Raw genomic sequence first — 15,669 nt, forward strand, 5'->3', positions numbered from 1 at the left:
CACCCAAATCAAATCTAAGTCTATCAACCAAATCCTATGCTCTTTCCACTCATTTTTCTCTCTCCCTATCAAACTACAAGGCACTCTCTTTGCTAGTTAGAATTTAAGGCTTTATTTCACTTCTTGACACCTGATTTTTCAAACCCTAACTAAAAAAAATTAGGTCCTCTAGACCTAGTGACTCTCCCTGATCCTTCAAATTTTGCTCTAGTGTGCTCTTCTATTCCCAGCCCCTTTCTCTATATCCATCTACACAACTACTACTATATGCTAGCCATGGTGCCCTCAAGATTTCAAGAAAAATTCTGCCAATAGAATCTCCTTTTGGGGGAAAAGAGAGAACATAAGTCTTGAGAGGGCGCTGTGGTCTTGTTTCAGCCTACTGTCTTCCCTTTAACAGACGATACACTGTAGCAACTATATCAGTGTACTGTAATTGGCTGCTTAATAGATTCTTTCTTGTATTACACTATAAACAACTTGAAGCCAGTGATCTGCCTGAAGCAACAATGATAACTGAAAGCACTCCCAGAGCCTCGAAGTAAATGAATATCTGCCACATCTATTATTTTTAAGGGAGAAAAAAATCTTAACAGACTTAAATTTGACTATAAAAAGCAACTTTAGTGAAAAGAGGTTGCTGCTAAAAGCTATCAGAGCACATGTGAAAATCAAAACCAATATATACTTTAGAACACAAGCGAATCACTCGATTTTTCAATAGCCAAGTTAACAAAGTAGTCCCTTATCTTGTAAGCAAATAATAATTGTCCACTGTAGACACGAAGTTTGTAAAGTAACAAAATAAGACTACATTATTTTAGTTTCCCAAGGAAGCAGTATGAGTAATGGAGCAAAAAAGCTTTGTGTGATCTTGAGCCTTTCTGAAACTCATTTTGTTTCATCTGCGATAGGGACAGGATTTCTGAAAGAATTAAATAAGATCATAAAGTTCTTAGCACATGTTTTTTATATAGTGAGAACTCAAATTGTTCCTTCTTCTTATTATTATTTATTATGTCCTTAATCTTTGTTTCTTCACTTAAAATATTAAAATCTCTACCATACAGAGTAGTTGTGAGAATTAAGTACATTGCTTGGCACATAACAGGTACTTATAAAAGTCCTTCATTCCCATCCCTTTAGGATTACTGGGGGAATGAGGCAAATTCAACAAAATAAGAGAACTTTATTTATAAAGCCCTGGGTTGGGAGAAAACCACACCACGAATTGTGCGTTTGCTTTTGGGAGGGGGGATTCTGGTGAGGAGAAAAGAAGAAAAAGAGATAACCTTTTATTATAATATAATGCAGGCAGTCATTTAATCACATAATTAAGTCATGATTTCATAATGATTTGAAACAATGATTTATAATAATCATTAAGGTACAAGGTTAAACTTAGTTAAAAAACACTCAAGGACTAGTATATTGTCTGTCTAAAGTAAAACAAAAAAAATTTCAGTGGGAACTAAATATAAACACAAGAAATTTAATCATTAATTAGTGAGACATTTTAGAAGCAACTTCACAAAGTCTCATTATTTCATCGTCCTATAAAACAAAAACAACATTTTGAACTGGAGTTTAAAATATGAATTAACAGGAACCTACTGTTGTGATGCCTCATTCTGTTCTAAATTTTGCATTCTTCTGAAAGAAATACATGTGTACTAGACATAAGAAAATAAACATTTCAGTTTCCTTACCTGTTGTGTTCCATCTGCACTTACAATAGGGGCAGATAGAAGAGAAATATCACTACTTAAAATCTGAGTGGTATCCAGTAGTGGTGGATGTTCTGCCATTATCAATAAGACATTAATATACCGGATAACCCTCCAACTCTGAAAAACAAAAATATATAGCCATTTGTGTGTACATCGTTAAAAATATATTAAAATATAATACATTCAAGATAAAGGTATATTCTTGTCAAAGGAAACTTTACAATACTCTGTTGACAGCTTTTTTCTGTCAACGGATCATTAAGGAAATATATTTCTTATTTACCAGATGTCTGTCAATGTAGACAGCAAACCAAGATACACATCAGGAGCTTCTATCTAAATTCCATATCTGGGGACTTCCCTGGTGGCAAGTGTTTAAGAATCCGCCTGCCAATGCCGGGGACACAGGTTTGAGCCGTGGTCCAGGAAGATCCCACGTGCTGCAGAGCAACTGAGCCTGTGTGCCACAACTACTGAGCCTGCACGCTAGAGCTCGAGCCACAACTACTGAGCCCGCATGCCACAACTACTGAAGCCCGCATACCTAGAGCCTGTGCTCCGCAACAAGAGAAGCCACCGCAGTGAGAAGCCCGCGCACCACAATGAAGAGTAGCCCCCACTCGCCACAACTAGAGAAAGCCTGTACGCAGCCACGAATACCCAATGCAGCCAAAAATAAAAATAAATAAATTCCATGTCTGTCTGTCTCTCTATCCCTTCCACCTCTATATAATGTTTATTTAATTTAACCACCACTACTTTAGCTAAACAGTGGGATAGGAACTAAAACACAATGACTGAATGAGGCAACTCTATCACTGATGTTTTAATCTGAGCTGAGAAGGTGTTTATGAAGGCCCAGTTTCCCCTCATCACCCTACCAGTCTCTAGGAACTCACAAGAATTATAATTTTTCACTGATTCCTCAAACGGCAAAATTTGAAAAATTTGCTCAGGATTAGAAAAAGAATCTTCAAGTTTTAAGTGTTAAGCTCTGGCTTTGGTCTTCTGTCATTCTGGTTTTATTATTTTTTTCTAAATACTTTACAATAAGCCAAATCATTTCAGTGATAAAAGCACATACACTTAGAACTCTTTAACTGTATATACAGTATCACTTATATAAAAAGTAAAAGATTTGATATAAGCAGTATTAGTCTACCATATATAACATCAACCATTAAAACATCAGCAAATTACAAGTCAAAATGAGTACAATTGAGCTCAATCATAAATTTTATCACATCTATACTGAAAGACAAAATAACAAACATTATTGGATGCTTGCAGCATTCTACAGTTCAGCAGTGTCAAAATGTTTAACTTTTATAAGACATTAAATTCATGCTATTTATTTAAAAATCTTGAATCTTTGCAGAAAACTTTCATACAAGTTGATTTAACCTAAAAACAGTTTTCTATTTAGATATATAAACACTGTTTTTTTTGTTTTTGTTTTTTTTGCGGTACACAGGCCTCTCACTGTTGTGGCCTCTCCCGTTGCAGAGCACAGGCTCCGGACGCGTAGGCTCAGCGGCCATAGCTCACAGGCCCAGCCACTCCACGGCATGTGGGATCTTCCCAGACCGGGGCACAAACCCGTGTCCCCTGCATCGGCAGGCGGACTCTCAACCACTGCGCCACCAGGGAAGCCCAACGCTGTTTTAAGATTAAAAAAAATATTCAATACAGGTATCTACTTCAAGATTTTATACTTAAAACTATAGTATGGAACATTTTGTATTTTTTAACTATCTCATAAAAATGCATGCCATTTAAACATAACATATATAAATATTTATATAATAAATACATATGATATAAACACATGTATGTTTTATATATACAGTATATAAAAATTTTTATAGACATATATAAATGAAGGGGCAAATCTAAATTCTGGCTTAATCTGTATTGCTATATTTCTTAAAGTCCAACAAAATCACTGAGTACCTTAAATCATGTCAAATAATTTCACTCTGTGGAACACACAGAGAATTATACATAAGATGGGAAAGAGTCAATGTATTTTCCCTCTTGCATGTCATAAGATTTAGTTCAAGAAGAAACATTTTAGGAAGCTAACTCAGGATTAACCAGAGAGGGGCTTCCCTGGTGGCGCAGTGGTTGAGAGTCCGCCTGCCGATGCAGGGGACACGGGTTCGTGCCCCGGGCCGGGAGGATCCCATATGCCGCGGGGCGGCTAGGCCCGAGCCATGGCCGCTGAGCCTGCGCGTCCGGAGCCTGTGCTCCGCAACGGGAGAGGCCACAGCAGTGAGAGGCCCGCGTACTGCAAAAAAAAAAAAAAAAAAGAAGGATTAACCAGAGAAAGTTTATAAGTAATTTACCTTTTAAAATTAATAAATTAAAAAAATAACAACCACTGAGAATTTTTCTTTTGTCATAGTATCCTAATATTTTATTTAATATGCTTAGTTAAAACTGCAAGCCACCATTATTACAAAAATTTTAGAATGTAATGCTGAAGATACAACCATAATTTGGTTTTAAGAGGTGGACTGGAAGCTTTACAAATAAAAATAGAAATTTCTTCTGAATCTCCAGTTAATTCCAAGAACAGTGGTATTATACAATGAAGCTGAAGCCATATGCTATGTTTTAATATTATCATTCCATTTAAGGTGTTATCTCTGATTTTACTCTTTTCAAAGCTATAACATCGTTTCATTTATGAACTGCCTTCTTTTATGGCCATATTCATCACACTACATGCAAAGTAGCTGGTTTTATTTCAGCTTGCAAATTGGAAACTTCAGTCATGCAACTAAAATGTTGCATTTAGAAACCTAAAAATTCCTTTCATTCCTGCATAGAGAACACTGTCAGCTTCTTTCAATCAATTTCTTCTAATTTTGTTACTACTAAGTTCCTATGTTCTCATCTTATCTTGTGACCACAAATACCCACTTGTTTTAAGTTATGCATCTATTTTTGCTTGTTTTTTTAATAATGTAATATTTGATATGTGCAAAAAAGGGGAGAAGTGATCTGTTCCATCTGCTAATTTCCATGGAATACATATTCCTCCATGCCCCATTTCAAGCCATCATGGTTTAAAAATCGACCTGAAAATGCCTGAATTTTTAACAATCAACTTTTTTTTTTTTTTTTTCTTTTTGCGGTATGTGGGCCTCTCACTGTTGTGGCCTCTCCCGTTGCGGAGCACAGGCTCCGGACGCACAGGCCCAGAGGCCATGGCTCACGGGCCCAGCCGCTCCGCGGCATACGGGATCCTCCCGGACCGGGGCACGAACCCGTATCCCCTGCATCGGCAGGCGGACTCTCAACCACTGCGCCACCAGGGAGGCCCAACAATCAACTTTTGTATACAAGTACAAGATGGCTCCAGCATATCTGTTTATATCTATATCTATATATCAATATTTGACCATCTATGTGGTAATGATACAATAAAATATTAACATTTGGGGAGTCCATGTGAAGAATAGCTGGATATCTTTGTACTATTCTTGCAAATTTTCTATTAGTCAGAATTCTAACTAATGTCAAATTAAACAATGTTTAAAAAATTGATGCCAGGTAGACTGTATGCATATCTGAATGCAAAAAGTAAGACAAAAAAGCTTCTAGAGATAACACAAAAGAATATCTTCATAACTGTGACACAGAGAAAGATTTTTTAAACAGGGTATAAATTATGTTTCTTAAATCATAAAGGAAAAGAATGACATATTGAACTTCATGAACATTAAGAACTACGATTCATTTACAAAATCTTTAAGAGAATGAAAATGCAAGCCACAGACTGAAAAATATTTACAACACATATAACTGGAAAAGAAGACATATTTAGTATATATACAGGCCTCCTACAAACTGAGTTTTTAAAAAATAGAAAAATGAGATGAGACTTGAATGTGCTCTTCACAAAAGCAGAAATTCAAGAGACCAATAAACATATGAGAAGATTCTCAAGTTCATTATTTATTAGGAAAAAGCTAATTAAAATCATAATGAAATACCACCACATACTAGGATAGTAGAAATGGAAAAGACTGACAATATCAAGTATTAGTGAGGCTACAGAGCAACTAGCACACTCATATGGAATGTGAATGAAAACTCATAAAATCACTTTGGAAACCAGTTTGATACTACCTACCAAAATTGAACATATAAATATTCTATGACCCAGTTATGATCCAGCTATTAGACTCCTGGTATATACCAAAAAGAAATGCATGCACATGCGCACCAAAAGATAAGTACATAAAGGGATGTATAGTGGCATTATTATAATGTATAGCAGCATTACTCTTTAATAGCCCCAAATTGTAAATAAGCTAAATGTCCCTCAACAGTAAATGGTAAACTATATCTGATTCACCCAATGGACTACTATACAGCAATGAAAATTAATGAAGTAGTAATATAGAGAATAATACAAATAAATTTCACAAATACAATGTGAGTGAAAAACACACAGAAGAGTACATACTGCACAATTTTATTTATAGAAAGTTTAAAAACCAATAAAACTTGTCTGTGGTATTAAAAATCATGTAGTGATTGCCTTTGGAAAGGAAGAAAGGATGGGGACTGGGAGGGGCATGAAGGCAATTTTTTGGGTGCAGGTACTGTTCTACGTCTTGACCTGGGAGGCTGTTGTATGGTAACTACTAGTGTATTATAAACTGAACTGTACACTAAGTATGTACTTCTCTGCATATAGTTCAATAAAAATTTTTAAAGGTAAAATGAACACACGATCATCTCAACTGATGCAGAAAAAGCATCTGACAAGATTCAACACACTTTCATGATAAAAACACTTAACAAACTAGGAATAGAAGGAAACTACTTCAACATAATAAACGCCACATATGAAAAGCCCACAGCTAACACCATACTCAGTGGTGAAAGACTGAAAGCTTTTCCCTAATCGGGAACAAGGCTAGAATGCCCACTCTCACAACATCTATTCACAGTATTAGACATAGTAATAGACACAGTATTAGACATTAGACATAGGCAGAGCAATTAAGCATGATAAAGAAATAAAAGGCATACAAACTGGGAATAAATAAGTAAAACTATCTTTGTTCACAGATGACAGGATCTTACATGTAAAAAACCCTAAAGGTTTTAAAAAAACTATTAGAATAAACAAATTCACTAAAAATGCATGATACAAAATCAATGCACAAAAATCAGTTGTATTTCTATACACTAACTGAGATGATCTGAAATCTGTTCCATTTACAATAGCATTAAAAAGGATAAAATACTTAGGAATAAATCTAACCAAAGAAAACAAAGATTTGTATACTGAAATCCATGAAATATTGCTAAAAGAAATTAAAGAGGACACAAATAAATGCAAAGACATCCTGTGTTCATAGTTGGAAGACTTAATACTGTTACGATTCTATGATACCCAAAGCAATCTACAGATTGAATACAATCCCTATCAAAATCTCAATGGCATTTTTTTCAGAAATAGAAAAATTCATTCTAAAATTCATATAGAATCTGGGACTTCCCTGGTGGTCCAGTGGTAAAGAATCTGCCTTCCAATGCAGGGGACACTGGTTCGATCCCTGGTCGGGTAACTAAGATCCCACATGCCGCGGGGCAATTAAGCCTGCATGCCACAACTACTGAGCTCTCCCGCCTCAACGAGAGACCCCGAGTGCCACAAACTACAGAGCCCATGTGCTCTGGACCCTGCGAGCCACAACTAGAGAGAAGCCTGGCACCACAACAGAGACCCCAAGTGCTGCAACAAAGACCCCACACAACCAAAAAAAATTTAAAAATAAATAAAATAAATATTAAAAATAAAATGAAATAGGACTTCCCTGGTGGCACAGTGGTTAAGAATCTATCTGCCAATGCAGGGGTCACAGGTTCGAGACCTGATCCGGGAAGATCCCACATGCCGCAGAGCAACTAAGCCTGCATGCTGCAACTACTGAGCCTGTGCTCTAGAGCCCGTGAGCCACAACTACTGAGCCCACGTGCCACAACTACTGAGCCCCATGCTTAGAGCCCGTGCTCCACATCAAGAGAAGCCATCATGAGAGGCCCAGGCACAATGAAGAGTAGCCCCCACTCACAACTAGAGAAAGCCCGCGCACAGCAAAAAAGACCCAATGCAGTCAAAAATAAATAAATTAATTAAAAAATAAAAAAATAAAAACGCATTTCAAAGTTGCAGACATCAGTATACTTTACCCCTAAACACCTCAGGAATGTTTCAGTAGCTACTATTCAGTATTTAACTCTTTTTTGAAGGCAAAATTTACATATGATGAAATACACAAGTCTTAAGTATGCCATCCTGTGAGATTTCTTGAAATGAATTCTACTACTATCAGTACCTAAGTATCTGAAGTCCCACTGCTGCTCTAAGACGATAGCTTTCAAACTTTGGCATGTATCAGAATCACCTGCAGGATTTATTAAACAGACTGTTGGGCTCTACACCTAGTCTGTTTCAATAGGTGTGGGATAGGGCCCAACAATTCACGTTTCTAATAAGTTCCCAGGTTAAGCTGATGCTGCTAGTCCCATGACCATACAGATTATAGATGTAAAACTAATTTTCACTAAGTATTAACTGATAATGAAGGAGTCAGGGTGATAACAATGTAAAGAATACTTCATTCTTGAAGGGCCCAACCCAGATGTGAATACATTCTTATTCTTCAACTAGAAACAGATAAAAATAGTTTCCTTAAGGAGAAGAAAGCATTTGTAAGTAATCAAGTTTAATGAGGCCTTTGAAGTTGCCTTTGGATATTTCAGCCAAATCAATAGCCTATGAGCCAAAGCAATTTTTCTCTCAGATTGAAACTGCTATTTCCTACAGTTTAAAACACACACACACACACACACACACACGTTCATATGTTCCTAGGAAATGGCATCAAGCACATATAATGTGCTAACTACTATAGATTTAAAAAATAGCTTTATTTTGGTATAACTGACACACACATATACATACATATATATATATATATACATATATATACATATATATATATATATATATATATATATATATTTTTTTTTTGCTGTACGCGGGCCTCTCACTGTTGTGGCCTCTCCCATTGCAGAGCACAGGCTCCGGACGCGCAGGCCCAGAGGCCATGGCTCACGGGCCCAGCCGCTCCGCCACATGTGGGATCTTCCTGGACCAGGGCACGAACCCCTGTCCCTTGCATCGGCAGGTGGACTCTCAACCACTGCGCCACCAGGGAAGCCCAACTGACACATATTAAATAACACATTTAAAGTATACAACTTGATGAATTCTGACACATGAATACACTGATGAAACCACTATGATCAAGATAATTAACCTACCCATCACCTCCCAAATTTTCCTACTATCTATTTAAAATCCCAGGCTTTGCATTTCCATAATGACTAATGATGTTCAACCCGTTTTCATGTGCTTATTTGCCCTCTGTATAGCTTTTTGGTTAAGCATCTGGTCAATACTTTTGCTCATTTTGTTACTGGATTGTTTTTTCTTATTACTCAGTTTTGATAGCACTTTAATATACTTGGGTTACTAGTCCTTTATCAAATTAAGTGATTGGCAAATATTTTCTCCCAGTCTATGGCTTGTCTCTGCATTCTCCTACCAATGTCTTTTGAGGAGAAGTTTTAATTATGACAAATCCAAGAGATTAATTTGTTATTTTATGGATGGTGCTTTTGGAGTTCTATCTATGAGATCCTTGTCGAATCAAAGGTCACAAAGATTTTCTCCTACGTTTTCTTCAAGAAACGTTAAAGCTTTAGGTTTTACATTCTATCTGTTCTATCAGTTGTTGAGAGAGGGGTATTAGAACCTCTGCTAAATTTCTTATTTGTATATTTCTCTTTGCAGTTTTATCATGTATAAAAATTTAGGATTGTGTCTTCTTCATGAATTAATCCCTTTATTATTACAAAATGACCCTTCTGTCCCTGGTAATCTTTGCTCTGAAATCTAACTTCTGATCTAATATAGTCATTGCAGCTTTCTTTTGCATAGTGTTAGCATAGTATATCTTCCAACCTTTTATTTTTAACTTATGTGTGTCTTTATATTTAAAGTGGGTTTCTTGTGGGTGTCATATACTTGGGTATTGATTTTTAAAAAATTGAATCCAATGATCTCTGTCTTTTAATTATAGTGTTTAGATCGTTTGTGAGTGATTATTGATATAGCTGGGTTTAAATCTACCATCTTGCTATTTGTTTTCTATTTGTCCCATGTGTTCTTCATTCCCCTTTTCCTCTTTATCTGCTTTGTCTTCGATTATTTCTTATTATATCGTTTTATATCCCCACTGGCTTTATAGACTATAATCCTTTATTACTTTAGTGGTTGCTTTAGGGTTTATAATATGCATCTTTAACTTATCACAGTCTAATGTTTCACAGTCTAACTTATCACAGTTTAACTTACTACTTCAGGTATAAGTATCAGAACCTTAACAACAATATATCTGCCCTTTCTCCCCTTCCTTGGGCTATTATTATCATATATTTTACTTTTACATATGTTACAAACTCCACAGTCATTATCATTATCATGTTAAACAGTCAACTGTCCTTTGAAATTACCTAAATAATAATAGTTTAAAAATCTTATATATTTACCCATGTAGTTATCATTTCTTCAGGCCCAGGTATCCATATGGTTTAATTTTCCTCTGCTTGAAGGACTCCATTTAACATGTCATTTAGTACAGGACTGAAGGTAATTAACTATTTCAGCTGTTGCATGTTTGAAAAGTCATTACTTTGCTTTTGAAAGATATTTTTGTTGGGTAAAGAATCGTACGTTGACACGTTTTTCTTTTAGTGTTTTAAAGATATTGCTACATTGCCTTCTAATTTACATTGCTCCTGACGAGCAATCTGCTATTACTTTTATCTTTGTCCTGTATTAATGTTGGTTGCTTTAGATTTTTTCCTCTTTATCATTGTTTTAAGTGATTTAATTATAATGTTCCTTGCAGACATTTATCTTTCTTGTGCTTATCATGCTTCTTAGTTTATAGTCTTTATCAAATTCAGAAAAATTTTGGCCACTATTTCCTCAAAAATTTTTTCAGTTCACCTTTTTAAAACAATTCTCTTTTCTCTGTATGTATCATTTTCAGCAGTTTCTATTGCTATGTCTTCATATCCAATAATCTTTTCTTTGGCAATGTCTAACATGCCATTAATCCCATCCAATGTATCTTGTCTCTGACACTGTAATTATAATCTAGAAGATACTTCTACATAACATGTTCAATCTTTCCTCTAGCTTCTCCAACATACTGAATACAAACGTAACTGTTTTAATGTTCCTAACTATTAATTCATCATCAATGTCATTTTGTGGCCAGTTTCAAGTGGCTGATTTTTCTCTTCATTGTGGTCTGTATTATTCTGCTTCTTTGCAAGCTTAGTAGTTTTGACTGAATGTCAGTCACTGTAAATTTTCCCTTGTTGGCTGCTGGATATTTCTGTATTCCTATAACTATTCTTGAGCTTTGCTATGAGATGTGGCTAAGTGACTTCGAAACAGTTTGATCCTTTTGGGTCTTGCTTTAGGCAAGAACAAAGTTATATTCTTGCGTTAGGCAGGAACACAGCTACATTTAGTCTAGGGTTAATTTTTCCCCACCACTGAGCCAAGACCCTCCAGAGTACTCTACCAAATGTCCTGAGAATTATGAGGCTTTCTACTCTGGCTGGTGGGAAAAGGCACTATTTCTGGCCTTGTATAAGCCTGGATACTGTTTTATTTAATATATACTCTTTTTAGGTGACTCTTTCTGTAGCCCTGGGTAGTTTCCTCACAGGTATGCACTTAGCAGTACTGTGCTAAATACTCAAGGGGGACTTTCTTCAGATCATTGAGGTCCTTTTTATGTTCAGTGCTCTCTTCTCTGGTACTTGGACCTGCACACTATTCTCTTGGGACTGCCAGCTTCATCTCAACTCAGGGAGATGGGACCTACTTGGGACACCCCTCCCTGTGCCCTGGGAACTTTCTCCAGGCAACAGGCAGAGCCAATCTTAGGGCTCATGTTTTCCCTCTTCCGCTGCATGATATCTAACATCTTGAGTGCTACTGTTTCATGTATTTTTTTTCTAGTTTTTTTTTAGTTGTTTCAGACAAAAGAGTAAGTTTAGTCCCTTTTACTCCATCTTGACAGGGAACTGAATTCACTACTCTTAATTTTTAATGTACGCAATGGGCAGTAGAAAGGTAAATGAATTTATCACAAGTAGAACACAAATGGCAATGCTTTAAAAGCAAGATTTTTTTTAAAAGTATGGTCTGGGTTCACCAATGGAAGCCAACGTGCTCTTGATATACTCTTAACCGAAAGAAAAATCAATATTCTCTTTACAGATATTTTGGGAAAATGACACGTACTTTCTTAGATTTCTGCATAAGACTGAGTATTACTTACCAGCAACTTACAGAGTGAGTTCTTATTTACTAAAAAAATGTGTTATCTATAAACTAAAATTAATATGTTTCTGGAGATTAGTTGGGCCTCTGATTCAGGATTCTATTAAAACATTTGGCTGCCATGCAACACAGACAGAATTACCACAATTTAGGTGAAGGATACTTTGTTATCTGTTTATCTATTATCAGTGCTCTCTTCAATTAGTTCTGGCTTTTGCAGTGTCTTCAGTTGGTCATGGTTTTAAATCTAATAGCTTTTATTTAGCAATTACTACATGTTTATCTTATCATTCTCATATTTAATTTAGTTTTCAGAGATGGTTGATTGATTAACCCTATAGTGTCCAATGGTGCATATGTTCATTAACAATATTTTTGGCTTATCACTTTATCCTTGTTGCTAAAGTAGATATATTCATAAACTTTCCAATTTGGCTTATATGGTGACATTTCATAAGCAATGTGCTGCTTGTGAATTTATATTAAATAACTTACAACATATTTTTTTTTTTTGCGGTACACGGGCCTCTCACTGTTGTGGCCTCTCCTGTTGCAGAGCACAGGCTCCGGACGCACAGGCTCAGCGGCCATGGCTCACAGGCCCAGCCGCTCCGTGGCATGTGGGATCTTCCCGGAGCGGGGCATGAACCCATGTCCCCTGCATCGGCAGGCGGACTCTCAACCACTGCGCCACCAGGGAAGCCACAACATATTTTCTAAGTGCAACAACATATTTTTATATAGAGAGCAGTGATTATAGGGCATAGTTCTGTAATATAATAGGTTGAACCCCATGAAATTGCCACTTAAGGTCAGAAACATTAAAATAACAATTTCATATGGTTTAATCTAATAAAATCAACTCATTTTCTTAAACCGTAAATGGCAATTTATATAGATTGTCAGCAACGTATTCACTGTAATTTATTTATCTTACTCTTCTCCAATTCCTTGTTCACTGGAAAGGAAAGGTGAAAGTGGGTAGGATGGGTGGGCCTCAGTCTTTTATCCCTCTTAATTGAACAGAGATGTAAAATAAGGGTTGGGTTGAGGGCCACTGCCATTATTCTCCTTAGTCAGATACACTAAATATAACTTAATTTAATAAGCAGTCAGGAGATACAGCTCCAACCCCCCCCACTAAGAAATCACACCTTAATACTAACATGGAAACCTGATTAAAATAAGATTTCAAATGCAATCTTGTTGAAAAAGACAACACAAAGATACTTCCACTCAGGAAACTATGGGAAAAGAGAGCAGGAATTCTTCCAAGAAATCAACCCCAATCTGTTAAAAGATAATGTGCACATAAATAAGACCAATAGATTTTTTTTTTTTTTAAGTACAGTCAGCCCTCCGTATCTGTAGGTGCGGATCGTGCGGATATTCGACTCTCTTGTACTACATCATTTAATACAAGAGACCTGAGCATCTGCAGGGGTCCTGGAACCAATCCTCTGCAGATGCTGAGTGACAACTGTACTTCTTAAATCCCAGTTTACAGCTCCTAGCTGTCTAGTGCTATTTTCAGAGCATTTGGGTTACCTTTAGAGCACAACGTAATTACATCTGGGACAATTCTATTTTCATCTACAAATATTTTATTGCCCTTTTGTAAAATACTAGCTTATATATTTAGATTACTCACTTTGCTTTTTCAGGGTTTCAGATTCTTGGTTATGTTTATCAGAATCACTTTGGGTTTAAGACAAAAAAACAGCAGCTTCTGAATATTTTCTGAACAAAGTAACACCTTAGCATCTAGGTTTACAACTGAAAGGTTTGAATTCCTCTGTAAAAGCTGTATTACTAACTTCACCATATTTAACATGTTTCCTTCATTAGTTTCTCCCAAATAGAGAATCTTATCATAAGATATAATAAGAAAATCAAGAAATATTTCTGTATTTTCCATGGGAAGTAAGATCTGTCTGTAGAACCCAGTATTTTAATATTGTCCTTTCTGAGATAACCATATTCTTTGTTTATAAATCTACAACTATGGCTGAGCTAAAAATTATTGCCTAAATTTGCTAATCTTTCCTCATCTTATCTTTAAAAAATCTTCCTTTTCTTTACTTTGTCTTCAGTTTAAGCTAACATCTCTCCTGAAATTTACTACCAACTTTCCTAAAATATTAGGTTCTAATATTAAAAGGGGAGATCAAAATATCCAGGCATATGAGACTTGAAAACAACTATATTCAAAATTATAATCTTATATTTGGAAAAGAAGATTGCTTTTATAATAGAAATTCATAAAATAAAGTATACTAAAATTGTCCCAGTTGGCAGATATGGTTATATAAAGGTTGAGAATCACTAGCCTACAATTCTCACTTCTCTAACCTGCTGTAACACAGCTTCAGACCCAACACTAAACTGAAATTGCTCACTTTAAAAGCACCAATGATTTCAGACACTAACTGGGAAGCTTTTGAGTGAAAGGATGTGCTATTAAAAATCACACAGGGAGGGCTTCCCTGGTGGTGCAGTGGTTGAGAGTCCGCCTGCCGATGCAGGGGACACGGGTTTGTGCCCCAGTCCGGGAAGATCCCACATGCCGCGGAGCGGCTGGGCCCGTGAGCCATGGCCTCTGGGCCTGTGCGTCCGGAGCCTGTGCTCCGCAACGGGAGAGGCCACAACAGTGAGAGGCCCGCGTACCACAAAAACAACAACAACAACAACAACAAAAAAAAAATCACACAGGGAAACAGACATAAATCAAGGCCGGCCAACTAGAAGGTATGGTTCTAACAAGGACTAGTCACAATCACCAAATCCAAACCATCTTTTCTTTTATTATTTGTTACATCATGAAAGTTGTATGTTTTACACTTAAAAACATATGTACAGACATTATTTTTAACTCCTGCCCCATTCCAACTCCCATTTCCAGAGCAACCACTGTGGAATGTACCCTTTCAGACGTTTTGCTCTGCACTTATGTATGTATGAGGTTTAGGGGAGTGGTTTAAATAAAATTGCGTTGATCAGTGTCTTGTTTTTTCATGTAAAATATCTTAAGAGTTTCCTAAAGAAGTACACCTGTAGCTACTTCATTCTTTTTCATGGCTGTCTAATATTCTACTATGAGGGCATACTATAATTTATTCTAATGATGAATACAAAATGCTTTCATTTTTCTTCATATATTTCTCCCTCCACAAGGAACAATCATGTAATATTCTCTATGACCCTACGATAGTATTTCTGTGTTACAGACACACAGAAATGAAACTTCTGGCTTAGAAGTATGCATTTTCAAAATTGACAGAAACAGGGACTTCCCTGGTGGCACAGTGGTTAAGAATCCGCCTGCAAATGCAGGGGACACGGGTTCAATCCCTGGTCCAGGAAGATCCCACGTGCCACGGAGCAACTAAGGCCGTGTGCCACAACTACTGAGCCTGTGCTCTAGAGCCTGCGAGCCACAACTACTGAAGCACACATGCCTAGAGGTGCTCTGCAACA

The 15,669-nt window shown here is 36.5% G+C and overlaps 1 protein-coding gene across 7 annotated transcripts in view; it reads right to left on the bottom strand.

Moving 5' to 3' along the window:
- The window catches only part of FNDC3A (fibronectin type III domain containing 3A), a 169,571-nt gene that overhangs the window by 142,895 nt on the left and 11,007 nt on the right, over positions 1-15,669 (bottom strand). For 5 of the 7 annotated variants that reach the window (XM_081215165.1, XM_081215164.1, XM_081215166.1 and 2 more), the window contains exon 2: positions 1,710-1,847. The exons of 1 other annotated variant lie outside the window; for it this stretch is intronic. In XM_081215165.1, coding sequence (XP_081071291.1) covers positions 1,710-1,808 — 99 coding nt within the window. In that variant the 5' untranslated portion in view covers positions 1,809-1,847. Of the gene's footprint in view, positions 1-1,709; positions 1,848-15,669 lie in introns of those variants that run through there. One more of the 7 variants, XM_081215168.1, reaches the window with a different exon arrangement.

This window comes from Mesoplodon bidens, assembly GCF_964165515.1.
Source record: "Mesoplodon bidens genome assembly, chromosome: 17".
NCBI lineage: Eukaryota > Metazoa > Chordata > Mammalia > Artiodactyla > Ziphiidae > Mesoplodon > Mesoplodon bidens.